Raw genomic sequence first — 15,220 nt, 5'->3', positions numbered from 1 at the left:
TTCTCTTTGGTTTTCGTAGACACTCGACTGTCAAAAAATGCTAAATCTACCAAGTGTTCAGCAAGAAACCGGAGGTGTCTGGTAAAAGCAATGTAAGCTTTGTTGCCAATTGTTACATCAGGGTAGATTTTTAGGAGACTTAAGAGCTCAATGTCCTTATATGGCAACAGCCAAACTCCTGGAATCGCAGATGACTCGTGTAGGCTATTACATGTACACCTCCCTCTCCATTTTTGTTGTTTTTTTTGTTTTGTTTTTTACCTATTTTAGAGGGAAAAGATACCATTGATCAGGAAACATTATACTAGCTAGCTGAGCTACCTAACTTCATATACAAAGAGCGTATGCAGCCGGGATGCCGACGGCCTAAATGCTGTTCGTCTGCATCCCGACTGTCTAATCCCGGCAAGGGTCTAATGACTTTCGGTGAAATCCCGGCACCTGTCATTTTACCTATGCCAGGAGTACGGCATCCCAATCTAAGGTAAGCCGGGTGCAGAGAGCCGCAGGGGGTAGGGTTGGGTTAGGTTAGGGGCTCCTGGGGGCGGGGTGTCTTAGGGTTAGGCACGCCCGGAAAATTAGGTTTAGGCTGCATGGAAGGGGGGGTTAGGCACTCGGGGGGGGGGGGGGAGGTTAGGGTTAGGCACTCCTAAGGGAGGGTTGGGGGGGGGGGGTTAGGTATGTCAATAAGGAAAAGACTTACCTGCCGGGATCTTCACTGCCGGCCTTCCAGCGTCAGGATTCGAACCGCTGGTATTTCATACTGTTCCCACAAAGAGTGACTGTACCTTATTCAGGGATTCATTATTTAAATCTAAATTAATTTATTTTGAAGCTGATAAATGCTGAAATTCTGGGATTTAAAACAATCCAGTGTCATTACAACAGTAGCAGTTGACAAATAAATGTCCATGTTGCATAGCTCATAGTATCCCAAACTTTATTCTGTGTTATTTTTTTGTGTAGACGGTGGTATGACTATTTTTATTTTAAAACTATGAATCTGTCATTGGTATAGGTAACCCTCTTCATGTATTACTGTACAAATGTGGCTAGTGCAATTTGTACCAAGTGGCATGTCTTAGAGATATTTAATGAGCGGCTTTGTTTTATTGTGATAAGTATTGATTTTAGAATGTGCCATTTATGTGTTAGTTTGTTACTTTCTTCCATTGCTTATTCTGCTTGCTGCCTCTCCCATCAGTCCTACACCTGACCTGTTCTGAAGCAGCTGCCCAGCATGGTCACTGCTGACGTAGCTGTAAATGGATTGAGGGGAGGGAGAACAGAAACATGAAGTATACGATAGGGCAGACAGCAGGGATGGTTTGCTAACATGGGTGCAAATGTGCATGTGCTGTAACCCATAGCAACCAGTCATTCACCTCTTACCCTAGAATGATGGAAATTTATTGCTATGTGTCTGGTCTGAATTGTTGCACATGTACAGCTGTGTTAATATGGGTAAACACTACATGATGGTGTAGCCAGCCGTCGGGACGGCACAATGTATCATTCCATGCTGCATTTAGCAGCATGTCGTTCATCACATTGAACATGATGAAGGACCCATTGGCGCGTACACACTCTGCGATGCATGATATATTGTCCTGATCCGTGTCAGGAATGGATCGCATAGTGTGTATCCAGCTTTAGTGATGATTTGCTAAAGTCTGTGAAGGAGACAGCTGCTGATTGTCACCCTCCGGATTATTAAACCCACTGCTTCCGTGTCTGTCCAGGATAGCACAGAGGTCCACTCATGCTGCACATCACTCCCAGCTGGTGCTGATGTCTGTCTGTTCTGCTCCTGCACCATCTGCTCAGTGTCCTGTTACTGAGCATGGAGATGGCTCTCGTAACACTCTTCCTCCACTGAGAGCGCTGCTCCCAGACCAGTTGATCGCAGCATCCAATCCCTGGAGATCCTCCCCTATAAATTCCATTTCCAGTACAACGTTGCTTCGTGCTGAAGTTAAAGCTCAGTGCTGAGCTCCCAGGTACTCTGGGGAAGATGTACTAAATGCGAAGCAGTATCAACACACGTGCGCTGATACTGCTTTTCCCCCATGTATTGATGGGGGGGGGGGTTGGCCGATAATTGCACCCGTCAATATTGGCGCTGCTATCTACAAGATAGCAACGCCGATGGGCTGGGCTATGTATGAACTGTCAGTCTGCCTGCCGTTCCGCCAACTGCAGCTATCGATATATCAACAGCTGCAGCTGGCGTTACCCTATCCCCACAGCAGGGACAGTGCTGTCCCTGCTGTGGTGGTTGCTGGCTCTTGTGATGCTTGTGAGATCCCACACATGCCCAGTGAATCCTGCCGGATTTGAGAGACAGCACATCAGCACTAGGCTGATGCGCTGTGTGCTCAGCCAGGGATCGCCGGAGGGGGGGAGTGTTAAGTTATCTCATCGGTAAAGAGGTGAAGCAAGAAGCGTTATAGCAGCACGATATTACATCTCCCCTCTGTATCTGAACGGTTCCAGGCCTGATTCATTAAGGATCGCTATTGCGATTCAGCTCCGTAATTGCACGCAGGTCTGCAAAATGATGCTAATGAATGTTATCGCAATGCCAGCATAGAGAACCTCACTGCCTCCCACTACCGCTATATCACATCCATAATACCTTGCAAACCTCCATAAACATCGGTAACAGAGTACCATCAGCCCCTCATGCAGAATTACAGCAGCCCTGACCATACTTAAAAATTGCTAACCTCATTGGCGCAGTAAGTACTAAAGCTGCGTATGCAAACGCACTGGCTAATTTATGCATGCCCATGCAACAGCATTCAACCTGACAGGCACGCCTGCGTTTCGCCGACCACTCCCCTGCCGTCACCACTCCCAAACTCACTGCCTGTCAATCACTCTGCAATGGCTCTCCAAGGTCTGCCAGATCGCAGTGGTACCATCGCGCACTGCGATGTATGCACAATACACAACAATCTGCCAACTGCGTGCGCTGTTGCAGTTGCGAACCTTAATGAATTAGGTCCCCAGTCCATTATATCCAGTTCCTGTATCTGTCTCCTATTCCATCTTGCATACCAGTCTGGTTTTTACCACTGTGACTTGTTCTTACAGCCACCATCGGTTCCAACAGATACCTCCAACCTTCAGTCTTATCCGATGCATCCAACATTGGACTCTCATTAATTAGGGGCCTGAGGGCCTGATTCAGAGCCGCTCGTTCGCTCTGAGCGATGTTCGCACAACTGCGCATGCGTATGGGTCGTAATGCGCATGGGCAAACCAGTCATTGCGGTCGGAAATCGAGCGCTCGCAAAACAGCGAGGGGCTGCTAATTTGATTGACAGAATGTACCATTTGTGGGTGGTAACGGGAAGGTGCTTGAAAACGGGGGAGTGGAGATCCGAACGCAGGCGTGCCTAACAGTAAAAAGGGCGTTTAATGGGAGTGCATAATTAGTAAAGGAGCGTCATCGACCACGTCACTTGGTTGTCTTTTAGCCTGAGCTGCTTGCAGTGATTGCGGTAGGAAAAACCTGCCACAAGCACTGCGAGCAGTTCAGATGCCTTTCGATGTACCTGATTAATCAAATAAATACCGGAGATGACGTGTGATGCGAACGACAAAGGAGCGTCCTTACAAAATAGCGAGCGCATTTTTCGTTCGCTCGCTCGCTCAGACATAGAGGCGTCAACAAACCGCAATGAGCGAGCGCACAATTTAAATAGCCGGACCCTTTTTTGAACGACCGTCCGCATATAGCGTCTGGGTCTGAATCAGGCCCTGATTCTGCAAGGATTGTAATTTCAAAGCTGCATGCAAGCAGCTCTGCAATTGCGACCCTTGCAGATATGGTAATGCAGCAGGAGGCAACACGCCTCCTGTGCATTACTTATCTGAGCTGTGTTGTTCAACGCAGCATTGGATAATCTGCGTAACATTGGCTGGCTGCGGTGACCCATGGGGCCCCCAGCCAGCCGCCACAGTTTAGAGGAAGAGGCCAGGAAATCTCCGTCACCCAAAGGAGATACTGGCTTCTTCCCTCCCCCACCACAGCGACGACACGACTCCGTTTCGGGAAACTGAGGGCATCGCTGCCCCCTCAACACCCACAAATGGCAGCAGACTGTAAATCACTGCCAATCTGAGAGCAGGTTAGCAGGACCTATTCTGCACACTCAAAGTTCTTCAATTCATCAATATCTGTCCCAACCTATCAAGTTCATCAATTCATTAATATCGAACTCATATCAATTAAGTTCTTCAATTCTTCAACATCGGTCTCAAACCAATCAAGTTAATCAATTCATTAATATCGAACTCATATCAATTAAGTTCTTCAATTCTTCAACATCGGTCTCAAACCAATCAAGTTAATCAATTCTTCAACTTCGGATTAAAATTGCTCAAGCTCTTCAAATCATCAACATCGGTCTCAAACCGATCCAGCTCTCAATCATTGGTCCCAATACGATTCTGCTCATTCATTCAGTATGATCATATCCAGTTCTTATTCCAACCTGCTGTTTAATAGACATTCCATCCTTGTTCTCGCCTTTGGGCCCATCATCCTCTGCAGCTCCTCCAACTCCTCACAGCAAATACATGAAGTCCTAGCTCAAGTCACCCAAGTTTATTCATAGCCTCCAAGTATCCTCTTCAGCCTCCCACGCCTGTTTCAGCACAAACCAACCCTCAGCCGTCACACTGATCCAGGCTTTGCCAACCTGTGGCTCTCCAGCTGTTGTGAAACTATAAGCCCCAGCATTTATTTTACCAGCTGATCCATGGGAGAATATGCTGGGGCTTGTAGTTTCACAACAGCTGGAGAGCCACAGGTTGGCCAGTCCTGTGGCAGCTGATCAGTCATAATGGGGTAAAGTAGAAACCTACACTTGCTCAGGGCCTTGTGCAAGATCATTGGCTTCAGGTGTTGGACCACAACAAAGAGGTAAATATTTTTTTATTTTTCTTTAAAGTGAATCACAGTTAAATACAGCCAACAAAACTCAGGAAAACATAAAACACAATATACAAACGGCATAAGATCTATATTAAATCAACCTACAGTATACTGATCCATTATTTAAAGAGATATAGGAGCCATAAAATAATCTGGCAGCGACGGTGTGGCGAGTCATCAGGGTAAGAAAGAGTTAAAAAGAAAGGAATAAAGGGAGAAGAGGAAAAAAAAAAAGACTACAGAAGAGGGGGAAAGTAGATAAGTAAGCAGTGGGGAGGGGTGGTCTCTGTTCACAAAGCCCAAAAACTAAATTAAAACAAAAGTTAAGTACTGAATGCGGAGGAAGTGTTTTGGGAAGTCAGCCAAGGGAACCATATTTTGTTAAAATTTTTTTTAGAGGAGTGACGTATTATAGCAGTCATATTTAGATGTTGTTTGGCAAACTCTGCTCTGGTCTTCCTGTTTTTGAGGCTCACCAATGGTTTACATCTTGTGGTGAACCCTCTATATTCACTCTTGTGAAGCCTTCTCTTGATTGTTGACTTTGACACATATACATCTACCTCCTGGAGAGTGTTCTTGATTTGGCCAACTGTAATTCTTCTGTCATCCACCACAGTTATTTTCCATGGTCTTCCGGGTCTTTTGGTGTTGCTGAGCTCTCCGGTGCGTTCTTTCTTTTTAAGAATGTTCCAAACAGCAAAAACATTAGGTGTGGCCAAATCAACTCTCTCTCTGATGGGTTTGTTTTGATTTTTCAGCCTAATGATGGCTTGCTTCACTGATAGTGACAGCTCTTTGGATCTCATATTGAGAGTCAACAGCAACTGATTCCAAATGCAAATGTCACACCTAGAATCAACTCCAGACCTTTTACCTGCTTAATTGATAATGAAATAACGAGGGAATAGCCCACACCTGTCCATGAAATAGCTTTTGAGTTGATAGTCCCATTACTTTTGGCCCCTTAAAAAGTGGGAGGCACATATAGAAACCGTTGTAATTCCTACACCGTTCACCTGATTTGGATGTAATTACCCTCAAATTAAATATGAAAGTCTACAGTTAAAGCACATCTTGTTTGTTTCATTTCAAAGCCATTGTGGTGGTGAATAGAGGCCAAAATATGAAAATTCTGTCAATGTCCCAATATTTATGCACCTGAGTGTATATCATTTAAGTAATAAATATTTCCCAATAGCCAAGTGGTAAAGGAGGATTTACATAAACCAAACCTCCCCCCATCCCTCCTTCCCAGAAGGACACTGTAGCAGTTTAAGTCTATCCGTGGGTGTTTATGGTTCCATATGAAGTGGGAAGTTTGTTGTTGGAGGAATTTAAAGACATAAGCAGGATTATATATCGGAAGGGTTTGAAATAAATATAGGAGCCGAGGAAGAACGCTCATCTTAACTGACTGGTGTAGCTATTTTATTTCATGGATAGGCAGAATATACTCATGTAGGTTGGATTTGATAGTCTAAAAGGCGGTGGGAAGTTTGCCTGAAACAGCTGGTGATAATGGTGAGTTAAAAATCACCTTGATGTTTGATTTATAGGAATTACACTTATTCCGGCAAAAGTTTAAAAGACTGTTGTATATAATGTATAACAAAAGTACTTAGATATTTTTCATTACTATAAACAAATTATCTAATTATTACATTGTTTGGTGAAGTTGTCATTTGTGCTGTTAGTAATCCAATCATAAATAACTGATATTCACTGTGATTTGCACTGTGAACAATTCATAATCAATAGGACCAAAATGGTGATCCTGTAAAACATAAAAATCACAATAGTGTACTACCTTAAAATGTAAATATTACACCCTTGTGTTTCAAAGTGGCATGAGGTGGGGACTCTGTAATGGTGTAATGGGACCCCACCATGGGACGGTACAACTGATGTTGAATTTTCCGCAATAATACACAATACACCAACTTGATGTTTTCCATCCTCTAGTAGGCGACCCAACCATATGTTTTGTGTATTATTATCGGCCTTCTGGTTTTTTTTTTTGATGTGCAAACTTGTTTATTAAATATATTCTTGGATTTTATAATTTTTTCACTTTTTTTCTTTGATCCATGATTGGATGTATTATGTAAAAATGAATGTAGAAGAAATGCTGATATGCTCTACAGACTTTTATCCAATATAAGGGTATTTAATACGCATAAGAAAAAGTGGTGGTGCTGGATCTTTACCTTTTTCAGAAAATTAATATATTTAATTTCTTTTATCTAGAAAAAAAATAAATCACTTATTCCATTTTCAAATACAATGGTGTAATATTTAGTTTTTAGGATAATGCACTACTGTAATTTTATTATATTTTACAATGTCACCATTTTGGACCTGTTGATTATGATTTGTTCAGTCGTGAAAAAGTAAATGTATATCTTTATACAATGATATAGATTTGTTAGCTAAATAAAGCACTGAGAATCACTATTGTTCTGTTTAATTTGTAATTAATTATGATGGTAGGTAGCTACTAAACAGTATAGATAAAGGCCGGTTATAGGCAACAGACTGCCCTCCAAGCCTTCAATTGCTCCTTCCGCCTTTGTTGGAATATTTATTTGTTATAGCTTGTAAAACTTCATGATATGTAAAGCGTCTCTTTACTCTTAACCTGAATAGTAACTTAATTTGATATATTTAATCGAGGAATGTGCAGCCCGTTTGAAGGTTAGAGGGCCGCCTAATGTGGCCCCCGCAGTGTGTCAGGTTGCCTATCACTGATATAGGCAATGCTTTATTCTGAATTCACACATGGTAGGGATGTACTGACTGGCCTGTCCTGCAATCTCACCTATGTACACAGGTCTTTTAAGACCTGCATATTGGAGCATAAGAGTGATTCAGTTGTTGGGCACAGCCTAGATAGTAAAAGATTCCTTCCTTTTCAGGAGTGCTATTTTGAAGGTAAGAAATCCCTTCAAAGTTGCAAATACTAAAGAAAAACATTTACCAGAAATATACCAAAATACATAATCACTGTTCATACAAATATATATTTATTTTCTATTTCCTACCATTTTTATTACATTAAAGCACATAAAACTGCTGTATACTATAACTTGAAATAAACCTACCCATTCCATAGTATAGTCTGTTAAGCAGTCTCCTAAATTCTAAATTTATATGAAACTTACACAAGAAACAATTGTTTTTTTAACCTCTATTCTCCACAAGACAGAACATCAAAATGGATGTATAGTCGCTTTCATGCCTCTAAGGGCCCACCGAGAACTGGCAACATTTTCTTTGATAATGTCTAGGGTGAAAACCGGCTCCCTTACAGAGGATGAGGACAGGTACACAGGGCAAAGGTATGTGTCTGCTACTTTTGGGGTGTCATTCATCCCAGACTTCTCCAACTTGGGCAAACAGTGCAAATGAATGACTGGTAATGTGTTGAGCCTCTGGTTTGAAGGGCAATCCACGATCTCGCCATTGGTCTTGTTCCAAAGCACTCCCCAAAGATGAACTCCATATACAAATATGCCTTCATGAGGTGGATCTCTAATCTAAAAGCAGACATTTTGATTAACAGCCATGTTTAAACATATTTACACACTTGTTTTTACTAATAGTGTATAAAAATAATTTTTAACAATTTGAAGCCACTGGCGGCACCAATACACTGACTATTTTTTTTTAACACAATCATCTGCAAAACGCAGAATTGCCCCCAATTGACTGAACAAGTCTGCATCTGCATAATGGACATCAGCAGTCAGCCACCTTAATTTAACACACTAGCTGCTATCCCTCCCTGAGCTCGCCTTAGGACACCTGCGTTACGGTTTGACAGGTGTACCGCCCCAGTCAAACTACCCACCTGCCACTGTCTTAAAATAGGTTACAGACACGTTAATGACACAAACATAAAACAGAATTATATATTCATTTATTATATACATTCCACTATTTCTACATGCCTTGTAGTTTTAGTACCTGAGGCCCTGAGAAGGAGTTTGTACACAGACCTTACAAACTGCTTGTGTAACAGAATTGCAAAGAAACCTTGAAGATGAGACAGGTGTCGTCTGTAACTAAGCATTATGGGCCAAATACCAGTTAGATCCAAATTACAGGGAGTAGTTCAGAAAATAGCAGCTTCATTAGCAGAAAATGTAGTATATTTGAAGGGGTCTTCCCTGTGTTTAATTGGGGATCGGCGAAGTCAGAAAGCAATCTGTGCTTAGTTCTTCTGCCAGGATGTAGTTAAATTGCCGACAATCGGGATGCCGTCTGACTAAATCCCGGCACCGGAATCCCGAACCGCGGACAGGACACTGGTGCCGGAGTCCCTACATGAGGGGTATTGCCGATGCTGGGATCCCGACAGCCAGCATCCCGATGGTAAGTACAGCGGGTGCCTTTAGCTATTAGCCGAGGTGGGGGAGGGCTTAGGTTTAGGCACCCTGGAGGGTTTAGCGTTAGGCTGTGTGAGGGGGAGGTTAGGGTTAGGCACCACGGGGGGGGGGGGTGAGTTTAGACTAACGGGGAGGGTTAGGGTGCAGAACAGTAGGGTTAAGGAGGGAAGGTTAGGGTACTTGCATATTCCCTGTCGGGATTCTTAGCATCTGGATGCCACTGTCTGTCATTTGACATCCGGCATCCCGAGTGCTGGGCTCCCATCCCCAACCCCTTCTGCCATGTTATTGATCATTGATTCTGAGTGTCATTCAATGACTGGTCCTCAGATGATTTGCAGATATGAAGGACATATTTAAAGATCTTCACATTTAAAAGCTGAGCTGAGTATTAACTTATGATTGATTCTTGTTCAATTATCATTCTATTGAATTGCATATTGTTTTCTTTGTCAACATCACTTATATACACCAAAAAATTAGACTTCTATTTTTTAATAAATGACAGCCTCAATACTGATTAACATAGAATCATAAAAAGTGGCGAAGGGTTACAATGGAGTTCACAGATGGCCGATTCCAACCAAAAAGTGATCAGAATCATGTTGGTCAGCAAAATTCAACATGTTGTCCAATTAAGACTGGTACCATACACTGGCAATCTACAATCAGCCATTTTTTAGACCGTTGCTAGTAAAATGATGAGCCTTTTATGATTGGCAGATCCGTTCTTTGGTGAAAATGATCTGCAAATCGCTGGTACGTCGTGGCAATGTATGGGCGCATACTGGTGTATTGGAGAATTGTTGGATCGGGGAAACGCACAGAATCTGCTAGTTTATTTTAGTGATTGCTGGCATATGTGCCCCATTACTTAGGGCTGGTGATTGTATGATGTCAGAAGTTATTTTGTAGTGACCTCAAATGGACAGATCATATTTTAATAAATATTTTTCTCCCACTTAATTAGCTTTCCCACACACAAAATGTACAGATTCATAAAAATGAATTGAAATAAACCTAATGTATATACATATGTTCACACAGGGTTGGGTACGGAATGCCGGCGGTCAGAATCTCGATGCCGGCATCCCGACCAGGTTACAATGCCGATGCCTAAAGGTAAATACTCCTAACCCATTGCCTAAACCTAACCCCAGTACTTATCCAGTAGGGATGCCGGCGCCAGTATTACGATAAGCGTCGGGATTCTGACCACATCCCATTCACACATACACACACAGAGCAAAAGAAAAGGTTAGTCAAAGTTTGGCTGTTACTGTGTATACTAAATAGTAGAGCTAAAATAAGTCACTTACATGTTCTTTGTCTCTCTGTGTTATTTCAGTTTTAAAGTCTATGGCTTCCGCATTTCCAGTTCTCCCCGAGTATCTGCGAATTGCTTCTTGCTTCAGCACAGACAGTAGACCCTTTGGATTATAAAATGCCCCGAGCCAATACGTTGGCATCTTTTCACGTCCCTGTTAATTTAAAAACATAATTCAATAACAATGGAACACTCCATCCCAAAATCATGTATCAAATGAATGGTGAACATTTATTAAAGCTGTTGCTCTGCAGAACAAGTATACAAAATGCTGCACCCAACGTGGAACTTATTTATAAATTAAAGCTCACCTTTTATTCCTTATTTGTGATTGATGCTACTTATTTAGATTGTATTGATAATAGGGAGTGTGGCTCAGACAGGGCTTCTCAGTGCATATGCCTTGATGTATACATAACAATTATGGTTCACAGTTGGTGTCAGATAAGATATACAATATGTTTGCATGTACTAATGGGAGCCGTGCCAATACACAATACTACTTTTGTACCTTTGTTATTAGCAAACGGTGAGCCCCCTGTCCTTACCAGCTGTAGTATTTTCTCAAAGTGAGTTACTCTCTGTTGTAAATCCTGTATGAAGGATGAGACCGACCAATCGGATGGGAAGGGGAAGCTCCATGCCATCTTGCACCACTGTATGGGAGCTTTCTTGTGATATAAATCCTGCATAATAATAATAGAGTCGGCTTCTGAAAGCTGATCTCCTAATGTGTCCGGTGATTCCAGGGAAGTTTGGATCATCTTAACAAATGGAAACAAACACAAAGCAGTAAAAAAACTTCTTATTTGTACATAGTCGCTATACTGTCAGAAATGCCTCACACCTTTATATTGATATTTTATAATTGTTATATCACAGGGAAAGGGATTAGCCACAGTGGTTTATTGAAGACTATAGACTGGGTACATTGGAAATACAATTATTTCTTAATGTGAAATAAATTGTAATATTGTGGCTTCTCTTTAGCTTAAGTAGATGGTTATTAGTTATTAAAATTGAAAAAAAGAAAAAAGACACAGGTCCATCAAATGTAACTTTTAATAAGTTCTAATTGTGATCCCAAAAAATGCAAAATAGCCTCATGGGGTAAACAGAAGACATATTTTAACATAACGATATGTATAAACTAATCATATAATTCATATATCTTATTAAGGAATGTTTTCAAGATACCAAAGTGGTGTGTTTTTTTTTTTTTAGGCATAGCTTACAAACGTTATCTTAAATGTGTGGTACTTTAATAATAGGGGCTTCCTCAGTTTCTGCAGTGGATTCAAAGGGGCAATAATATTAAATACAAAAAAAAGTCTGTTTTTGCATTTTATATTATTGTTCCTTTAAATCCAGCAGATAAAAGATGCAGTAGTTTTGAAAAACAATGAATAGTAAATTTACTCTTGAATGTTTGATATTCTTTATTTTAGCTAATGCTTATACTGTATAGCAGCATCTTCTATATGTGAACTCGAGGTAGTGACCCTCCATTGATACTCACATGAAGACTTTTTCGGACTTCAGATAATACTGATGTGAGATGATTGAGTTCTTTCTTTATGAATAGATTGAATGGTGTATCTCCTCCAATTTTTTTCAGCCGGTCATTGATAAAATCCTTGAAGGAAACAAAAGCTTAGATGTAACTGCTGCTTGTTCTAGTATGTATGTTTTTACATGATTATTTAATTAACAAATAAAGGTATTCGTCATCTATTTCTAACTATGACAGATTCAGTTGCCAGTGATATGTTGTCTAATCTATTGTCACCTTAAAACATTTTGATTACTCTACTAATAGAATATAATTTTCTCAATGTCTTTGCAGTGTTTGGTGGTGCCCTAATTTTACTTACCAATCACACTATTGGCACCATATGTTTTGTTACCAAAAAAATTATTGTGATTTAATGTTACTAATTAGTCTTTTACATTTTAACGTATTATAGAGTGTATCTCTGTACTCATGTCACCCCTATACTATAAAGTACAGGGCAGTGTGCACATTAGATAGAAAGGGACTGAACACAAAATGACATCTTCATAGGATCACCTGTCATACCTCCCTGAAACAAGCAGAACCATGAGGTTTGATGTATGGGATCAACAGTTAAATATGTGTGTCACCTCAACAACGTGATCAAATGACTGGCTTACATACTGTACAAAAGGTTTTATACTATGCTATATTAGGCTGGCTTACATACAAAAGGCTTTGTACTGTGAAATATGAACATATTTGTTTAGTTGTGCTTAAACTGGCATAAACTTGATAAGGGTTTGCTGCTATTGACAGTCTCTCCAGCAGCATATGCATGGGTAAAACGTAACCTCTTAAAAACCTTAGATCACTGTCTTTTTTCCCAACAAGGCTCCTTCTCCCTCTCTGTTGACAATACCCTCCTCTCTGATATTCTTTGTGTGTCATCCTCAATTCTGTTCTCTCATTTTTCCCCCACATTCAGTACCTCTCCCAGTCCTAACATTTTCACCTCCATAATATTCAGGATGAGGCTCCTTTTCACCCTCGAATCCACTGGAACCCTCTTTCACTCCCTTATCTCTTGCCTAGACTACTGTAATCTACAAACTGCAGTCTTACCCCCGTTATTTATCTTTAACACTGCTGCTCATCTCATTTTCCTCTCTTGCCACACCACCTCTGTGCCCCCCTCCCCCAGGTCCCCTGGTTTCCTGTCCCACTCAGAATCAAATTCTCCTCCAACTACAAAACTAATTTAACACCTCTCTCTACAGTCTCTGTAGCTGACTCAAGAGTACTACTGATGATCTCTACTGTCCCTGATACCTGCCATAGGAGAATCACAATCCCTACTACTCAATCATTACTGCTTCACCAATTATTGCCTTAAAAAGTAAAGGCTTTTACCAGTTGTATTCTGTCACCTTTTCACTGCATTATATCACCATTTACTACTGTTGTAATTTGTCATTGGCATTCATTGTTCTCACTCATGCTACTACTATCCTACGGCAACTTATTCCCATTTTATTCTAAACATTTTCTCATCTGTCATTCACATACTCTTACCCTACTTACAATAAGACAAAATAGCAGCGCTACAATATGTGTGTCAATGAGTAAACATGTAATCGAATAAAAAAAGACTATTTAATAAAAATAAACCAATTCATAGACATATGACAATAATGGCAATGAGCAATGAACTTCTTCCAATAGAATATTTATAATTGGACAATGCCCGTTCCTATAAGTGCTTCCGAACAATAAATATCAGATGTAATAAATCTCAATTTGTGAGAAACGTGTTTGTCCAGTGGATGTATAGTTACCAAGTCCTTACACCAGCAGAGGGATGGTCCTATTGGCATACAGTTCCATATGCTGCACTCGGAGCCCTCGTATATCCATGGTGTGGAAGGATGTTAATTCCAAATGGGTGTTTACATGTAAATCCAAAAAGAAATCCAGTTCTCTTTAATTACCAGAAAGCTGGTCCAGGCTTGTTTGAAGTGTCCAGTATATGTCACAAGTTCCTTGTTGAGGCAAAAGCAACTGATGCGTTTCGCTGTATGTATATAGCAGCTTTTTCAAAGGAGTCTTTTTTTTTTATTCAATTACATGTTTACTCATTGACACATACTGTAGCGCTGCTATTTTTTCTAATTGTATCCTTTCATATTAGGGTTGACTACCCTTGTTCGAGCAGCTGCATAGTCAAACAGATCATTCCAGCACCTGTATTTTCACCTACTTGGTTTTCATTCTTCCCCTACTTAGCCTGCATATGATGTCCTCCATCTGTGAGTTCGCTCGCAGAGCCTCCCAGCTGCAGCCTGATTGACAGGCTGCGGCATTTGGGAGGCAGAGTGAGGGCATTCCTAGGCAGCATTCCTGTGCCCCTGTTTTCTGGGAGGGGTGAGGCTTTCATGGACAGCCGCTTGTGTGTGGCTCTGCAATTCGGTCCATCTCAGAATCAGGCCCAGGGTTTGACCGATTCATGACCATTTAAAATGAGAAGAATTTTCATACAACATCCTGTGTACCCTAATAGATTTCACACAAGTTTTGTTTTTGAACAGTGGGGGATTTTAGCTGGGTTGGGTACGGGATCCTGGCGCTCAGAGTCCCCTCCCTCTGCGCAGCCTAAACCTAACCATCCCCCTAGTGCCAATACTTACCGTCTGGTTGTCAGTGGTTGGGATGCTGGCGCAGGGTTTCTGACTAGTGTCTGCATGCAGGCGCCGGCATTCTGAGTGCCGACATCTCGACAGCCGGGATCATAACTGCATACCTTTTTAGCAGGGAAAGTAAACTAAGTAAACTTTTATATTCGCTGCAATTAGTGCAAACTAGTTCTTGGGTGTATAGGGATCTCTTCTTTTTTTTTTTTTTTGTATTGAGTAATTTTTATAACAAAAAAAAGAACATATATACACCGCATGTCAAAATAAACAGCATCAATTATCACTATTAACAGATCAAGATCACAGAGCAAAGCAGTACCCAAAGTCACAAGTCACAATCAAGTCTGGGTACAAAGAAGTGCGGAA

At 41.2% G+C, this 15,220-nt stretch overlaps 1 protein-coding gene across 1 annotated transcript in view; it reads right to left on the bottom strand.

The window, feature by feature from the left end:
* Positions 1 to 7,965: 7,965 nt before the first annotated feature.
* Positions 7,966 to 15,220, bottom strand: part of LOC148542122 (dynein axonemal heavy chain 5-like) — a 356,598-nt gene continuing 349,343 nt past the window's right edge. The window contains exons 103-106 of the mRNA XM_088471686.1: positions 12,186 to 12,302; positions 11,215 to 11,430; positions 10,659 to 10,820; positions 7,966 to 8,487 (exon numbers count right to left, since the gene is read on the bottom strand). Of these exons, the coding sequence (XP_088327812.1) occupies positions 8,161 to 8,487; positions 10,659 to 10,820; positions 11,215 to 11,430; positions 12,186 to 12,302 (822 nt within the window). The 3' untranslated portion in view covers positions 7,966 to 8,160. The remainder of the gene's footprint in view (positions 8,488 to 10,658; positions 10,821 to 11,214; positions 11,431 to 12,185; positions 12,303 to 15,220) is intronic.

Source organism: Taudactylus pleione, unplaced genomic scaffold (assembly GCF_031769625.1).
Source record: "Taudactylus pleione unplaced genomic scaffold, aTauple2 ptg000015l, whole genome shotgun sequence".
NCBI classification, from domain to species: Eukaryota; Metazoa; Chordata; class Amphibia; order Anura; family Myobatrachidae; genus Taudactylus; species Taudactylus pleione.
The sequence above is the reverse complement of the archived record's forward strand: the minus strand, read 5'-3'. Positions and strand labels throughout refer to the sequence as shown.